This window comes from Gadus chalcogrammus, chromosome 1, assembly GCF_026213295.1.
Source record: "Gadus chalcogrammus isolate NIFS_2021 chromosome 1, NIFS_Gcha_1.0, whole genome shotgun sequence".
NCBI lineage: Eukaryota > Metazoa > Chordata > Actinopteri > Gadiformes > Gadidae > Gadus > Gadus chalcogrammus.
Genome location: NC_079412.1, coordinates 8917310 through 8932279, shown reverse-complemented (window position 1 = coordinate 8932279; position 14970 = coordinate 8917310). Strand labels below are relative to the sequence as shown.

Genomic DNA, 14970 nt, shown 5'->3' with positions numbered 1-14970 from the left:
GTGTGTGAGTGTGTGTGTGTGTGTGTCTGTGTCTGTGTCTGTGTCTGTGTGTCTGTGCGTGCGTGTGTGTGCTTGTGTGTGCTTGTGTGTGTGGTGTGTCTGTGCGTGTGCGTGCGTGTGTGTGTGTGTATAACACGCTATTTTATGTTGAAATGCGACGTAATCCAGTGTTCACGACAACGTACACTGTCAACGTAGGTATGCTTTTGGCGACTGGGTTGGCTCTCAGATATACGTATTCTAACAAGATGATATCATTAAAGTTACATAAAGTAACAGTTTAATAACACCAACGCAGGAAGCACGTGAGCTGCTAGTTTAGCGAAAGCAACCTGACGTCGTTGAAACATGCGAGCGAGCGATCAATAACTATTAAACTAAGATCAGACACAATCACTGACTGAAGATTATGCAAGTAAAAAGTATATTTCTCGCTAGAAATGTTATTAGAAACACGTTTAACGGTGAATCGGTCCTAAAATATTGCATTTCCCATTCAGATAATAAAGATTAATAAAGATCATACACATTCACTGACTGAAGATTATCTAAGGAAAATGTACATTTCTCGCTAGCAATGTCATTAGAAACGCGTTTAATGGTGTATCTGTCCTAAAATATTGCATTTCCCATTCAGATAATAAAGATTAATATAAGCTACGCCGTGTTCCGGAGCCCGGGGATTCTGGGAATTGGGGTTCTCAGTTGACAAATGGGGCTTTTGTTAACTTGTTTTTGTTGTTAGGATTAAGTGGGGTTAATGGGTTCGGGATGTTATGTGGTTGTGTGTTGTTCTATTAACATTGTTCGTGTGTTCATTATTGTCGTCACCGTCACCGAGAGTGACGTGACAGCTGTTCCGTGTTGAAGTCTCGTTCAATAAAAACCAACTCTCGTTGTCGAGCGTTCAATAAAAACCAACTCTCGTTGTCGAGCGTGCCCCCCCCCTACAACAGTGTTCTCCCCCCCCCTCAACAAACGTGGTCCCCACCTTCCCCTTAACCTACGTTAGTCCCCCCCCCCCCCCCCCCCCTACAATCGTGTGTGTCGTCGTCGTCGTCGTCCCCCCTTCAACAATAACGTGTCGTGCCCCCCCCTCCCCCTCCCCAGTCAACAACAGTCTCCCCCCCCCCCCCCTAAACAATCGTGTCCACAATTTGCCGCGAAAGCCGTGAAACCCAAACCCCGAAACCCGCCTCCACAGCGGCACACGTGGATACTGTAGGTATAACACGCTATTTTTTACGTTGAAATGCTACGTATCCAGTGTTCATGGAAACGTACACCGTGGACGTTTTTTCTTGGCGACTGGGTTGGTGTGTGAATACACACACTGTAACGCAAGTGTTTCTTGTCGGTACTTTGGCGTCTCTTGTATTTCCACAACGAGACTGTGGTGGGGGTTATCTCAGCCATGGTTGAGAAGGAATTGGGGGAAAGGAACTTTGGCTTTGACTCCCTGAAGAACATGAACTGCGTCATGTTGCCGGTTGCCGCGAGGCACCACCGCCGCAAAGCAGCGGTGATGTGATGTGAAAGTGGAAGAACCAGAGACGTTGCAGAACCCGACGAAGTCGTTTGTGATTCATAATATCGTCTGGAGGCGCACACAGCTTTTGGCCGTGATAATATGTATTATATGATATAGATATCTATGTATTATTATTTAGATAGAGAGCTCCAGGACTGTAACGCAAGTGTTGTACACTTCCTTGTTATTTGGATACCCGTTCTGCTTTTGGTGTTATGGCGCATAACACGTCGGACTCTCGTCTCTGGTATTTCTACAACGAGACTCGTAGTGGGGGTTATCTCAGCCATGGTTGAGAATGAATTGGGGGAAAGGAGCTTTGGCTTTGACTCTCTCAAGAACATGAACCACGAAATGGAGGAGAAAGGGATTGTTGGCGGCGAACACGCTTGTGCCCCGCTTCCCGCTGCCGAGGGACCACCGCCTCGGCGCTGCAGGAGGCGGAGGTGCCTAAGCGCTGCCCGGCAACAATCCCTTTCTCCGCCTTGTCGCGGTTCAGTCTACTTCACATCGATGTTGACGTGGAAGAACCAGGAACGTCGGAGAACGTGATATTATTTAGATATAGAGCTCCAGGTCTCCTGTGCGTTCTAGAATATTTACAGAACACTGCTAAAGGCTGTGTGCACCTCGCCATTGCGATACATCCACTGTAAACAGAGCGCATGGTACCGCGGCTGCAAGCTGCTCAGGGCCACACCCCCACCCTCCTCCTTGACCCGCCTCGCTCCTCCTCATTTGCATTTTAGCTACAGACACCAAAACAGCGCATTTGGGGGAAGCTCAATGTGCGACTGGCTCGGAGTGGCTGTAAATCTGCACCACGGCTGAATTTCGGGAACGTCTTTGAATACTGTGTTAGTGGCCCACTAAACCTATATTAAAGCATCCATAAAACAGCATGTCATGGCACCTTTAAGTAAAAGGAAAAACCTCGGACACGAGAAGTTAACGGAGCCGTGCACTAGGCCCTCTCGATTGGCGGGCCGAAACAACATTTGTTTTACTACGACTCCTTTCAGCTGCCCACCCCTCCTTCTCCAGCAAAAAATAATAACATATAACGGCTAATAAAACGCTTGAGGAGGCGTTTTGAAAGAGAAAACTTACTTTTTTTTTAGTACATGGCATAAAGATAATTATGAGCATTTGACTGATAACCAGTCATTTTTGCGGAGACACATTCCTGTGTGAGAGAATGGGTGGGCGGCTCCGCCGTCCTCCCATTGACTTCCATTGTAACAAATAGTATTTTAAAGTAGAATATCTTAAAAAGTATAAAATATTTGAAAAATCTGAATGAAGCGCGTGATTCCAAGCTAATCTGAACATTTTAAAATTGGACTGGAGTAGGGAAAATTTTGAAGAGATAGGTCCCAAAGAGAATAATGAAGAAGAAAGAAAGAATGCAACCTAAGAAGAACAATATTTGAGCGCTGCATGCAGCACTCACCTAATAATATGTTTTTATCAATAATGTGGACGTAAACACACTTTATGCAAACACACACGCATGCACACACACACAGACACACACACACTCTCACACACAAACACACACTCTCTCACACACACACACACACACACACACACACACACACACACACACACACACACACACACACACACACACACACACACACACACACACAAATACACACAAAAATGCCAGAGGGCAATTGTGCACATTGGTAAATATATCATTGTGTGCCTCCAGCTTTCGAGGGTAACTGCACCATAATGCAAAAATAGGTCCCTACACTACCCAACATATCACATTTCTAGATGCACTTCATGATGCAGCTGAGATCAGTGCAGCCCAGGTTTGTTGCTGTTTGGGTTAATGTTAATTTCCATCTGGCTGTTTTGGTCCAAAACTGTTTCACAAACCATAAACAATTGGAAGTTGTATACTTGCACCCTTACTTGCCATTTCTGAACCCTATAGAAGATTTTTTGTCGGCCTGAAGATGGCGCGTATATGACTGCCAACCACATGCCCGCATGCCTCTTCTGCAGGCAATGGAACAGGCCTGCGGAGAGATTGAGGTAAGGTTAATCCATGGATGGATTCGGCACACAGTGCGAGGAGCCATAAACCCACCACACACAATTTTTCTGTGTTTACAGTACAGTAGTGTATTTTTTGTTTTTTTTGTTTTATTTTTGCTTAAACTGAATTTACAGCAATGTAAGGTAGGTACTGCAATTAAATGTACAGTATTCAGTATTCGATTTTTGGGTTGTGGTGAAAGCGTGCCTTCCGTGGAAGTGAATAAAAACAGTGAACATGAAAGACTGCAGTGTTTTATATAAAGTAGAGTGTGTTGCCACTGATTTGAAAGTGTATTCATATGATAGGCCTACAAGTGTGTATCACGTTGTCATCAGAGTGACTTTTTGAAAAGGATTGTTAGGTTTCAATAGCAGAGTTTCAATTTGACAAAGATGTGAATGGTATATTTCTCAGTGTTAGTTATTTGCTTGTGCGTTGAGTCTTGAAACAATGAGCCAAGTTTTGCAAAACGTGTTCAAGCAACGGGCAAAACCGGTAATATAATAATATCTAGGTAGCCTATATCTGAAGACATCCGACTGACTTATATGTCACAAAATTGAAATATGAAATCATATATTTAATCTGCTTGCTCTGTGATTTGAATGGTTGATTCGTATCATATTGTAGTGTGCAGTATTATTTGTTATTATTTCAGAATTCTTTGTCACTGCTACAGTAAACTGAAGATGCTGACCCTGGGAGTGAGACCCTGGCACAACAGCAGGCCCACACTACGTTAGCTCTGTATTGCATATTATGCCCTATGGCTTTATCATTATTAGTAGCAGCAATATGAGAGGTAGTAGCCAAGTAGCCAAATAGCCACAGTAGTAGTAGTCCTAGCGGCAGAATCATTAGTATTGTATTATTATTGGGTAGATGGGCCCATTTGAGACTGAATGTAAGGTGCAATAGAGTATTTGAAAAGGTTTATAAAAGTTGTCCTGTCACGACGAAATTAGATTAATCCCCAGTTTCTGCCGTTTCAGCCAAAGCGGAACCAACGTGTGCCCGTGGGAGGGTAGCACGTTCACCCGGAGCTCTGCAGCGGCGGACCATACGGCGCACAGCGGTAACGGCCTGTTTAGTGTAACCTTGTGGAGATAAAGCATCGGTTCACCTCTTTAGTCTGGGATTTAGTTCGGGATTCATTCTAATAGTATAAAGCTGTCGACATGTCGCTCGCTGCCGAAGCCTTCGTGTCCCAGATAGCAGGTAGGCTCTGGTTTAAGGATGGTTTAATGACTAATGGTTTAATGTTTACCCTGAATTTCCCTTCACTACCGTCACACATCGTGCACTTAAACGGTTCAGATTAAAGACGAACAGCACGCAACAATATGTAGTGACACAACGACGTGTAGTCACACAATGACGTGTAGTAACGCCCCGTGCCCACTACATGCGTCCGTTGCGTGATCCCCATTGACTTTAATGGGGACGGACGCGCAATGCATTGTGGATCCGTACGTTCCGTTGGAGCCTTCGGCTCAGTCAAGAAGTTGAAAAAATGTCAACTTTTTCGGCAGCGACGGATCCGTCATCCAATCAGATCGCGTCTGCAAATTTAAGCACTGTGACGCGACTCGGGCTCTGACGATACTGGAAAGCGGGAAAGCGGGTCATCTTGCATCGCAACAAGCAGGAAGTAGCTGGAAGAACCCGGCGAAGCGATTTGATTGGCTGACGGATGTATCTGCAAAGACTACTCCATCAGTCAGCCACGCCTTCCCACATCAGTCAACGGACGCATGTAGTGGGCACGGGGCGTTACACAACAACGACGGATCGATGGACAGACCCACAATGCATTTCGGGAGCGCCCCATGCAGAGTCAATGAGATCCGTCGACGGACCTCTTGCCCACTGCACCGTCCGTCAACGGATGACGGAAGGCGTGGCTGACGGATGGGGGAGTAGTCTTTGCAGAGGCATCCGTCAGCCAAGCCCGAGCATACGCGATCTGATTGGATGACGGATCCGTCGCTGCCTGAAAAGTTGAAAAAATTTAACTTCTTGAAGGAGCCCACGGATCCAACGGAACGGATGGATCCACAATGCATTGCGGCTCCGCCCCATTCAAGGTCAATTGGATCCGTCAACGGACGGATGTAAGCAAGAGGTTCATACCTCCGGATCCGGACGAAATTCGTCTGTCCGTACCAAACGTTGTCTCTGGGACTACCCTTCATACCTCCGTCCGGTTTAAGCGTTGTTATGGATGTTACGAAATGCATCCTCTAGAGGGCAGTGGCATCTGTAGAGGAGCTGATTTCGCTTCGTCAGAAATCGGCAAAAAAAAAAAGGCCCAACATTTGCTCTCCTCAAAATGTTATAACTCATTGCCAAAGAAGGTGAACAAAAAAATAAAAAGGTATATAGTATAATATAAGTATAAAACGTTAAATACATATACATCTCAGATATTATCCTACTCTCTATTTTCGCGAATGGTTGGACTTCTGACTATCCACCTTATTCCGCACGTAAACAAGGGGGGGTGCCATATTGGTTCCGTTTCGTGTTCTATCTTCCGGTTGAGCAACTCTGTTATCAGTAGGGATGGGGATCGAAACCCGGTTCTATCAAGGACCCACTTTTTTCAAAACCCGAAAATCATTAACGTTTGGGCTAATCGATACCACTATCGAGTCCCGTCAATCATTTATAAAAAAAATTATCCCGTAGGTCCTGTAACGTAATGTTGTGTCCCTCGAGTCGCGTCACGGCAAACATGTATTACAAGTGAAACAAGTGAAGTCTGGCGGTTAACTTTGCTCCCGAGGATGGCTGAACGGGCAAAAAGGGTGAAAATCATTTATTGAAAAGGGGGGAACACAACCTCAATGGCCAAGCACATTAGCATTGTGCATCAAATAAAGGCCAAATGCAGTACCTTCGCCTGTCTCCGAATTGAAAAGACTCCTCCTGTCTCCTCCGTCTCCTGTCGCACCACAGACGGGGCTGTCTTAATCATCCACTCAAAGTACAAACGGTAATCGCACACACAGACATTGTGCTATAGTCCCGTCAGTTAAAAATAGTAATCCAATTGTGAAATTGGTGTTGTAATCGGTAGCATACAAGCAAGTTATCTTAAAAAGTAAATAAAGTTTCAGATGTGCTGCGTGATGATGTGTTGAGGTTGGCTCAGTAAAGCGACGGTTATCATGATGCGTTCAAATGTAACAGGAAAAGTAAATTTAGCTTTTGGTGAGAAACATGAGTAATAATGTATCACTCATGTTTCTGTATTACTAATACAATTGTTTAGTGCTCTAATCATTTTAGTATATATAATTAAAACTACTGATGTCAATATGTATTAAGAATTACATATTTAATTTAAAATACAATTATTTATTTCCTAAATATTTTCCTCATCACTAAAAGCACGTCGCATTTCCATTCCACCAATTCATAGAAAAGTATCGATAGTGGTATCGATAAAGACTCGGATCGTTAAGGAGTATCGAAAATGGTATCGATATCAATAAATATTAATGATCCCCATCCCTAGTTATCACCGGCACAATACATTAGCAATTTTAGTCAAGATGACCAGTATTATTTGACAAGATTCTGAGAGTCTGCAGGTCTATCTTCGTGGGGACATTGTACAAGAAGATGAGGAATAAGATGTTCATTAAGTTGCTATGGTTACATGGTTAAAATGTTGTTTCTATTGTTCATCTTTACAAATATATGCCAAACTTGAAAACTTATATCTGTATTTTTATACACAAACGTGATGTTTTTGTCAGAGAGGGTCAATAAAATAAACTTGACACGAGGCATTTGCTAAATCCTTTAATGATTGAGTTAATACTTTGACATAATACTAACTAATTACATTAAAAACAATAGCCAATACTATGTATAAATAGTAGTTAAAATATGCACACGGCCTAAAACATTTTTTTGTCCAGTTCCGGTTTCCGACCGACCCTGTGAACTTATGTGCGACCCAAGTTATTTTATGAGCTGCTGTAAAAAAAAAGAGAAAAAAGTCCTACCTATCATTCGCTGCCGCTGGAAAAAATAGAATTAATTCCCTACCTACCTACCCATGACCTCAACTGACAACTAACAGGAACCAAATTTTTTTTTTTTAGGCCCAAGTAGTTAGGTAGTATAAAGTAATCATTTGCATAACTGCATATAACGCTCACAGAGCAACAGGCGACCTTCATTATTCTCGTCTGAAACAAAAGCAAGCATGTCTCAAAATAGAATGCTCTTAGGCCGCGTTCACATCTAGCATTTTTTTAAATCTGCCAGTGCTTGTTTTACATTATATTCCTATGGAGCAGAGCGTTTCTGGAAAAAGTCACGGCCGTTTTTTTAAACGCCTCTCCCAGCGTTTATACGGGCCATACGGAGCGTTGAAAAAAGTTCAACTTTCACGAAGAAAGCGGCCGATGTCAGGCGTCTTTTGGGCAACTGACCAATCAGAAGCGGAACATTGACACTTCGTCGCGAAGGAAACTCTCCACTGTCAAAACAAGAAACGATGGCAGACAAATCACTCGGGAAAGTGCCGTTGGAGCGATTAATAGTTGTAATCACAGAACATGTCGAGATCTACGACATGTCCAATGGGCTCTAGCCTGGATACGTAGTAGGCGAGTAACGTCTACCCTTTTCCTCGGATGGCGAACTCGCCATCTCGGTTGAACTCAGTGGTGACCGAGCAAAATTCCGAGACAGAATTCAAGATGGCTGCGCCCAGTGTGACTGTGTGAATAATAATAATTTTATCAAAAATAACACATAGGCTACTATTTATTTAGCGATTAATAAAGCTACAAATTGTTCCACTTGGACAACATTAAGGAGCTAATAAATGCATGCGATAAATGTTGGGTAACTGAACACCGGGCATAGGCTACGTCATGTAATGTGGCCACTGAGTCACATGTGTAACGTAACAGCCAATCGGCGTTCAACCGTCACTCAGTGCAGTGCCGTCCGGGGTGAACTGCAGCTTGGAGGAGAAAGTGAATGTTGCCGTTTGCGACTCCCGGATCTCTATATACAATATAATAGTATATAATATAATATTTGTAGGGATGCACCGATATGAAAATTCTGACCGATATCCGATATTAAAATTGCTGTTACGGCCAATAACCGATATTTACCGATATCGATATTGGTATAAAAACAAGTTTCTATGATGATTTTGTATACTGAAGAACATGTAAACACTGAATATGAAAAAGTTATTTCTTTCTTTATTTACCAAAACTTCGAAATACATTGTTTCTTCAACAAGTTACAGGGCATCCATAACAAACACAAGTTACTAACAGTGTTAGTTCTAGGCTACTTTTACAACTTGCCTCTATGAAAAAGTTTGGATCATAAATCACAATAACGATCACAAATCAAAATATCTTGACAAGGTTTTATAACTTAATAGGGCTGTCAACGAATATTCGAAGTTCGAATATTCGTTCGAAATGTATCCAAAAACGCGAATTCGAACGTGAAAATTAATATTCGAATGTGAAAAAACACTCCCGCGGTACAAGCGCCTCTATCTGCTTTGTGAATGAGCCTCTGTCTGTTCGCGATGTCCCTCATAATATTCGAATGTGAAAAAACACTCCCGCGGTACAAGTGTAACAGACTAGTATTGTGAAGAGCGAATGTATTTTATCCCCTCGGGGTTTCCGTACTTGGATATAGGTATTCCAGCTCTCACGCTGTGACTGGGTGACTTCTGATAGGTACTAAGTAAACGAGACTATTTTCCCTTCCACGCTTGTGTCATTCTTGTCATATAAATATCTAAGTGCCAACGCTCGGTTACACAAGCGCCTATCTGCTTTGTGAGTGAGCTCTGTCTGTTCGCGATGTCCCTCATAATATTCGAATGTGAAAAAACACTCCCGCGGTACAAGCGCCTAACTGCTTTGTGAATGAGCCTCCGTCTGTTCGCGATGTCCCTCGTTTTAAAGTAAGGAAATGCCCAGCAGGAAGCCGCCGCCCTATATATAGGATATATATATCCCACTAATTTGAACCATGGTTTTGTCGCATTATTGACATATTGACGGCAACTGCGTAAAATAGGCAACCAGATATTCGAATAGTTCGAATTCGTGATTTTTTTTCCAAACGAACATTCGAATGTCATTTTTGAGCAATTTTGACAGCCCTATAAGTTAAATCAAATTTGCCAATATTCATGGAAACCAGACACTTGTTTCAAGTTTAAGTCAATTTCAACTCAAATCTGTGAAATAGGCTAAATCACATATATCAAGGGAGGTTGGTTGTAGTTTTTTCACTCGGTTCTTGCCCTACTGTTGATCCGGAGAACCGAGCGAAAAGACTACAACCAAATATAAACATATCCGCTTCCGGTTTCCGTGGATTTCCGGGATTACGGAACGCCAACTAAAACACAACAGAAACTGTATTTCGCTACGATAATGTATATAATGATTTGACACGGCATCCTCCGCACATTACTTCGGCTTTGCAAGTACTGCATATTGCAATTCGAGTACCTTCATTTGAGACCTTAGAAAACATCCAAACCGCCGACATTGATTCTTTTCAGTTAAGGTGACAAACACCTGTACTGCCTCTCCGTGCGTCTCTGGCTGCGTCACTGACAATGTCACATGTCCAAACAAGTTGCGCATGGGCAAAAAACACACACAACGGCAACTAGACTAGGAAATAAATATCGGCTGTTAATATCGGTTTTACTCGGGCCGATGCCGATATGTTAAAAAATGACTAACATCGGCCGATAACGATATCACTGCCGATATATCGTGCATCCCTAAATATTTGTATATATAATATCACGGCCACAAGCTCTGTGCGCCTCCGGATGGCCGTAGCGCGGGGAGCTCTCATAGGGATTGGGCTTCTCGGGGTTTGTTTACCGGCGTTGCTATTAGAGCTGGGTTTCGATTCAAATTTCAAGAATCGATTCGATTCAGATTTTTAAGTTTCAGAATCGATTTTTTCCGATTTTCTCAGATTCCATCCGATTCCATCCGATTTTGATCTGATTTTCGATCCGATTTCGATTCGATCCGGGGGTTAATGTTATGAAAAATGTATTTGAACCGTTTCCTTCACTTCATGACTGTGTAGAGAAGCAACATATTAAAACTAGTATTATATCAATATTAAACAGCAAATCTTACAAGTATTGGTAGTTACTGATGGCTGGAAGACTGAAAAGGTTAAGGGTCAATCTACCTTCAAGAAAGATAATTCAGGACAATAAATGGAGGACATCATTGAGGTGACTATATCTGCAACAGTGGATTCCTACTGGGACACTAACCAGTGCATTATTATTATGCTTGAAAATAATTAAGAATTCACCCAAAAGCGGTTGCTACCAAAAGCATTTTTATTTTAAAACTGCTCTCACTTAATAAACTGAGAAGTACTGAAACTGGAAGTATAAAATGTAAACGTTGAGCATTTTTCTTTAAAGTGCGAACATAAGAACATAACATTTTAAACTGTAAAAGCACTGAATGGCGTCTATATGAGCATGTTCAAATCTGTTCTAAAACCACACAAGATTTGTTTTCAAGAATATACAGCACCCTAACTGTACAGGGGAATCCCATGAATATTTTCCAGGAATATTTCAAATATACATTTTAACTTAAAAATTCAATTTTTTTTTATTAAAAAAATCGATCTTTGGACGTACGAATCGATAATCGGTCATTAATATGCGAATCGATTACAAATCGGAAAATCGATTTTTTCAACACAGCTCTAGTTGCTATGTTTCCGGTCTTGTGTGTTCCAACGGTTTACTAGGCCTATCTAATAAATCTCTGTCTATTCAATACTTCATTCACTGCCTCTTCCGTGGTCATTACAATATTATGAATATACTGCGTCGGGTCCTCCGACGTCTCTCGGGCCGGGTCGGGCTTGATTTTCTGGGCCCGTTTTAAACTCTACCCTCCATTGGTCGTATAGCGCGACTGCAGTCGCCTTTAAAAAAAAAAAAAAGCTGTTAACCGTGTACACGAAAAAAAAGGGGTCGTGTAACCGTTTATAATTTTTTGTAAACGTTCACACCCCTAGCTTGGACCACTTTGGTGGTTTAAATGGCAATTTCAATCACACGTATTACTGCAATACCTTACTGCGTCCGTATCTCTGCCTATGGCCTATTGTAGGGCTGCACGATATGGGCAAAATATAATATCCCGATTTTTTGGCTGAATGGCGATATACGATATATATCTCGATATTTTCTATAGAGTGGGTTAGATGTTTTTTTTGTAAGTCAAAAGCCACATGTGAGATGTTGCAAGCACTTTTATTAAAACATAGGTCCATATGACTGCAACATGTGATTTTGTATCGTTATTTTCAACAGAATTGAATGAACATGTTAAAAAATAAAGGGACGTTTTCACCTTCTTCACCAAATAATCACCTATGCAAAAATATAAAGCTGTAGGTTACACACATTAGCTACTATTAAGAGCATTGGCTTCGTCGCATTGTCCTGCGTACTATGGTGAGGTTTTCAGTGCGCTGTAACTTTAATCCCCCGCCCCCTCCCTTCTCCGTTCCATTTGGGAACATGTTTGGTTTCATTTCGCTTGTTTTGTATATTTTAATTAATTAATTAAGAGCGTCACCAGAGGGCGCCCCCAACACATTTGCCGAGCGCCGGCCCTGGTTTCGGGGCAGAAGAAACTGTCGCGGCCGGTGATGCAGCAGCAAAGCCACGGAGTTTTACGCATTCCTCACTGCACTTTGTGCTGCTGCTGTAAATGGTGGAACAGATTTGTCGTGCTTCCACTTTTAGTCGCAACGGTTTTGCTACACTCTCTACAGATGACCTGCAGCTGCTGCTCATCTGTTTTTTTTAAACCCAAACTTTCCTCATTATGGAGCCGTGGTTTCTCCTCTTTGAAACAATTTCGTCTCCCGCCGCCGTCTCGTTTTCTTTACGGGTATCATCCATGCTTGTTGTGTTGTGAGGGGGCGGCGGGGGCGGGAATGAGGCGTCTTTGCACACGGCACGTTCGGAAATACAGACTGAGAGGGGGAGGGGTTGCGCTCACAGTCTCCAAGGCAAGCGCTGTAGACGCTTGAGGGGGAAACTGACCATTTTAACGAATATCAATATAAACGATATTGTCAAATCTTGTATCCCCTTGGAAATTATATCGATATATCGTACATAGCCGATATATCCTGCAGCCCTAGCCTATTGCCTACTTATTTTGCCTGGTCCTCTGCCAATGCTACCGCGACAGCAGCTTTACGGGTGGCGTCCATGTTTCCTCCAACGACCGAGCGAAATAATAAAACGCTTGTGGGCGTGGCGTCAGATCCGAGATCCGAGTCGGTTCGCAGAGAATACTCAAAGGCAGCATTAGTCTTGGTGTGCTGGAATGACTGGGGTTGACTGCAGCTTTCAAAAATAGATTTTCCTCCTTCTCGTTCTTGGAATGCAAAACACGACCGACCTTTCAACTATGTAAATATTGATACGCCTCGGTGCTCTTGAAATTTTTCATGGCCGACCCATCGACAGGACAAAATAATAAAAAATATCCCCATATGACACCTGAGGCCACCGCCGCATGTCATCCACCCACTCGGTGGAGTTAATTTACCTCGGGTGACGGAAGTACAATCCATCAATCCCAACTTTTGACCGACCGGAAGTTTCAACACAAAGCGGAAGACAAACGCATGTAAAAAGGGGCGTGGCGGGGTGGATACTGCTGCCTCGATTTCCGTTGATATTGCTACATTTCTCCCGGAGCACTCGGATTCGTAAGCTCAGAGGCGACGGACCCACTGACGGACAAAACCCCCTCCGGTCCCGGAGACAGTGTGTTTGGTACGGGCATTGAGTCCGGATCCTGAGGTATGAATCGGCCTTTAGGCTACGGCGAACGTAAATTGCCCCAACGTTCGACTTTACACTCTGATAAGAAAATAGCAGTTGCACCTAGCAGACAGTTTCAACCTAACAGTAAGTTATAACTTATATTTTACACCTCCCCTCTAGCTGGTTTAAGTTCCATTCTAACGATAAAGGCTGGTAAATGCGTTAATAGATTTAAATACAAAAGATGGCTGTTCGTTTGGAGCAATAGGAAGAGGAGTTTCAAAGCGGTTTGCGTCGGGAACGGATTGTCCGTGACCGGTTTGATCCATTTTATCAGTATGATGTGGATTTATAAGCGCGATTTCGGTTTTGCTGGGCGGAAATTACTTGGAATAACCGGCTTTCTTGACGACGACCTGCAGCACAACACAAACTGAAATTCGGCTCCAAGTCCAGCGATGCAAGCGTCTTTGGCTCTGAGACATTTTGCCACTGGGTCTTTTCAGAACCTAGTTGGTGACTCGGTCCATGTGCACAAGTCTACTGTCTGCAGAGTGGTTCGAGCTGTGGCAGTATCTCCGTGCAGGCATCTGAACACATATGTTAGCTTCCCTGTACAGCCTGCATAACTAAACCATGTCCGTCAAATTTTTATCAGATCGCTGGTTTCCCAAACGTGACAGGCTGTGCAATTTTGCAAAAGTTGGCAGTTAATTCCGTTAATACCTTCTTTATGTGAAAATAGTTGCAAACATACCTCCTAACATACCACCTTACCTCCTCGAGAGATAAAATAAAGAACAACTCCAGCCCACGTACAAACCAATTAAATATTCTAGAGCTATTCCATACAATGCATAGCCAGGTAGAGGCCAACTCAGACAAAAACTCACGACACGCACACAACGAATAGCATACAAAGCAACAATGAGCTGCAATTTATTATAAAATCCGCCATCAAATAGCCTAACTTCACACCTCTACCGCCCAAGTCAATTTTAGAGAATAAATGACTGTCAAACTGTTTTCTTTGCCCTCAAATTTGGGTGATAACGCGTCTTCACTCGGATAAGGTGGAAACTTGCCGGAACTTCCTGTTTACATGGTTGGCTGTCAATGATTGGCTTGAAATGATCTAATTGTCATTAAGTAAGACACTGGTACAATTTACGCACTACTAGTAATGTTAAAACTTAAGTTATGGTGGTGCAACCAAAATTTAGACCACCTTTTCATTTGAAACTAGCTACGTCGAGCGTAGGGTTAAGGCAAACTTTACACCCAAACTTATGATGGCATTATGTTCTGCTGGTGCAACCGACTGCAGCGGGATAACTGCATATTACACGTTGTACTTCATGCCATACTGCACGTTAGGGATGGGCATTCGATTAAGTTGTCTTAGTCGATCGTCGGGAGAATTAACAATCAATTAGTCGATTAATCGTTAATATTTTACATTAAGTTTTATTATAGTTTTAAATTATATTCAAAATGAAAACACAAATGTAGCGTGTTTTC

At 42.7% G+C, this 14970-nt stretch overlaps 1 protein-coding gene across 1 annotated transcript in view; it reads left to right on the top strand.

Moving 5' to 3' along the window:
- The first annotated feature begins 4610 nt into the window (after nucleotides 1–4610).
- The window catches only part of LOC130386474 (metaxin-2-like), a 23291-nt gene continuing 12931 nt past the window's right edge, over nucleotides 4611–14970 (top strand). The window contains exon 1 of the mRNA XM_056599014.1: nucleotides 4611–4805. Coding sequence (XP_056454989.1) covers nucleotides 4766–4805 — 40 coding nt within the window. The 5' untranslated portion in view covers nucleotides 4611–4765. The remainder of the gene's footprint in view (nucleotides 4806–14970) is intronic.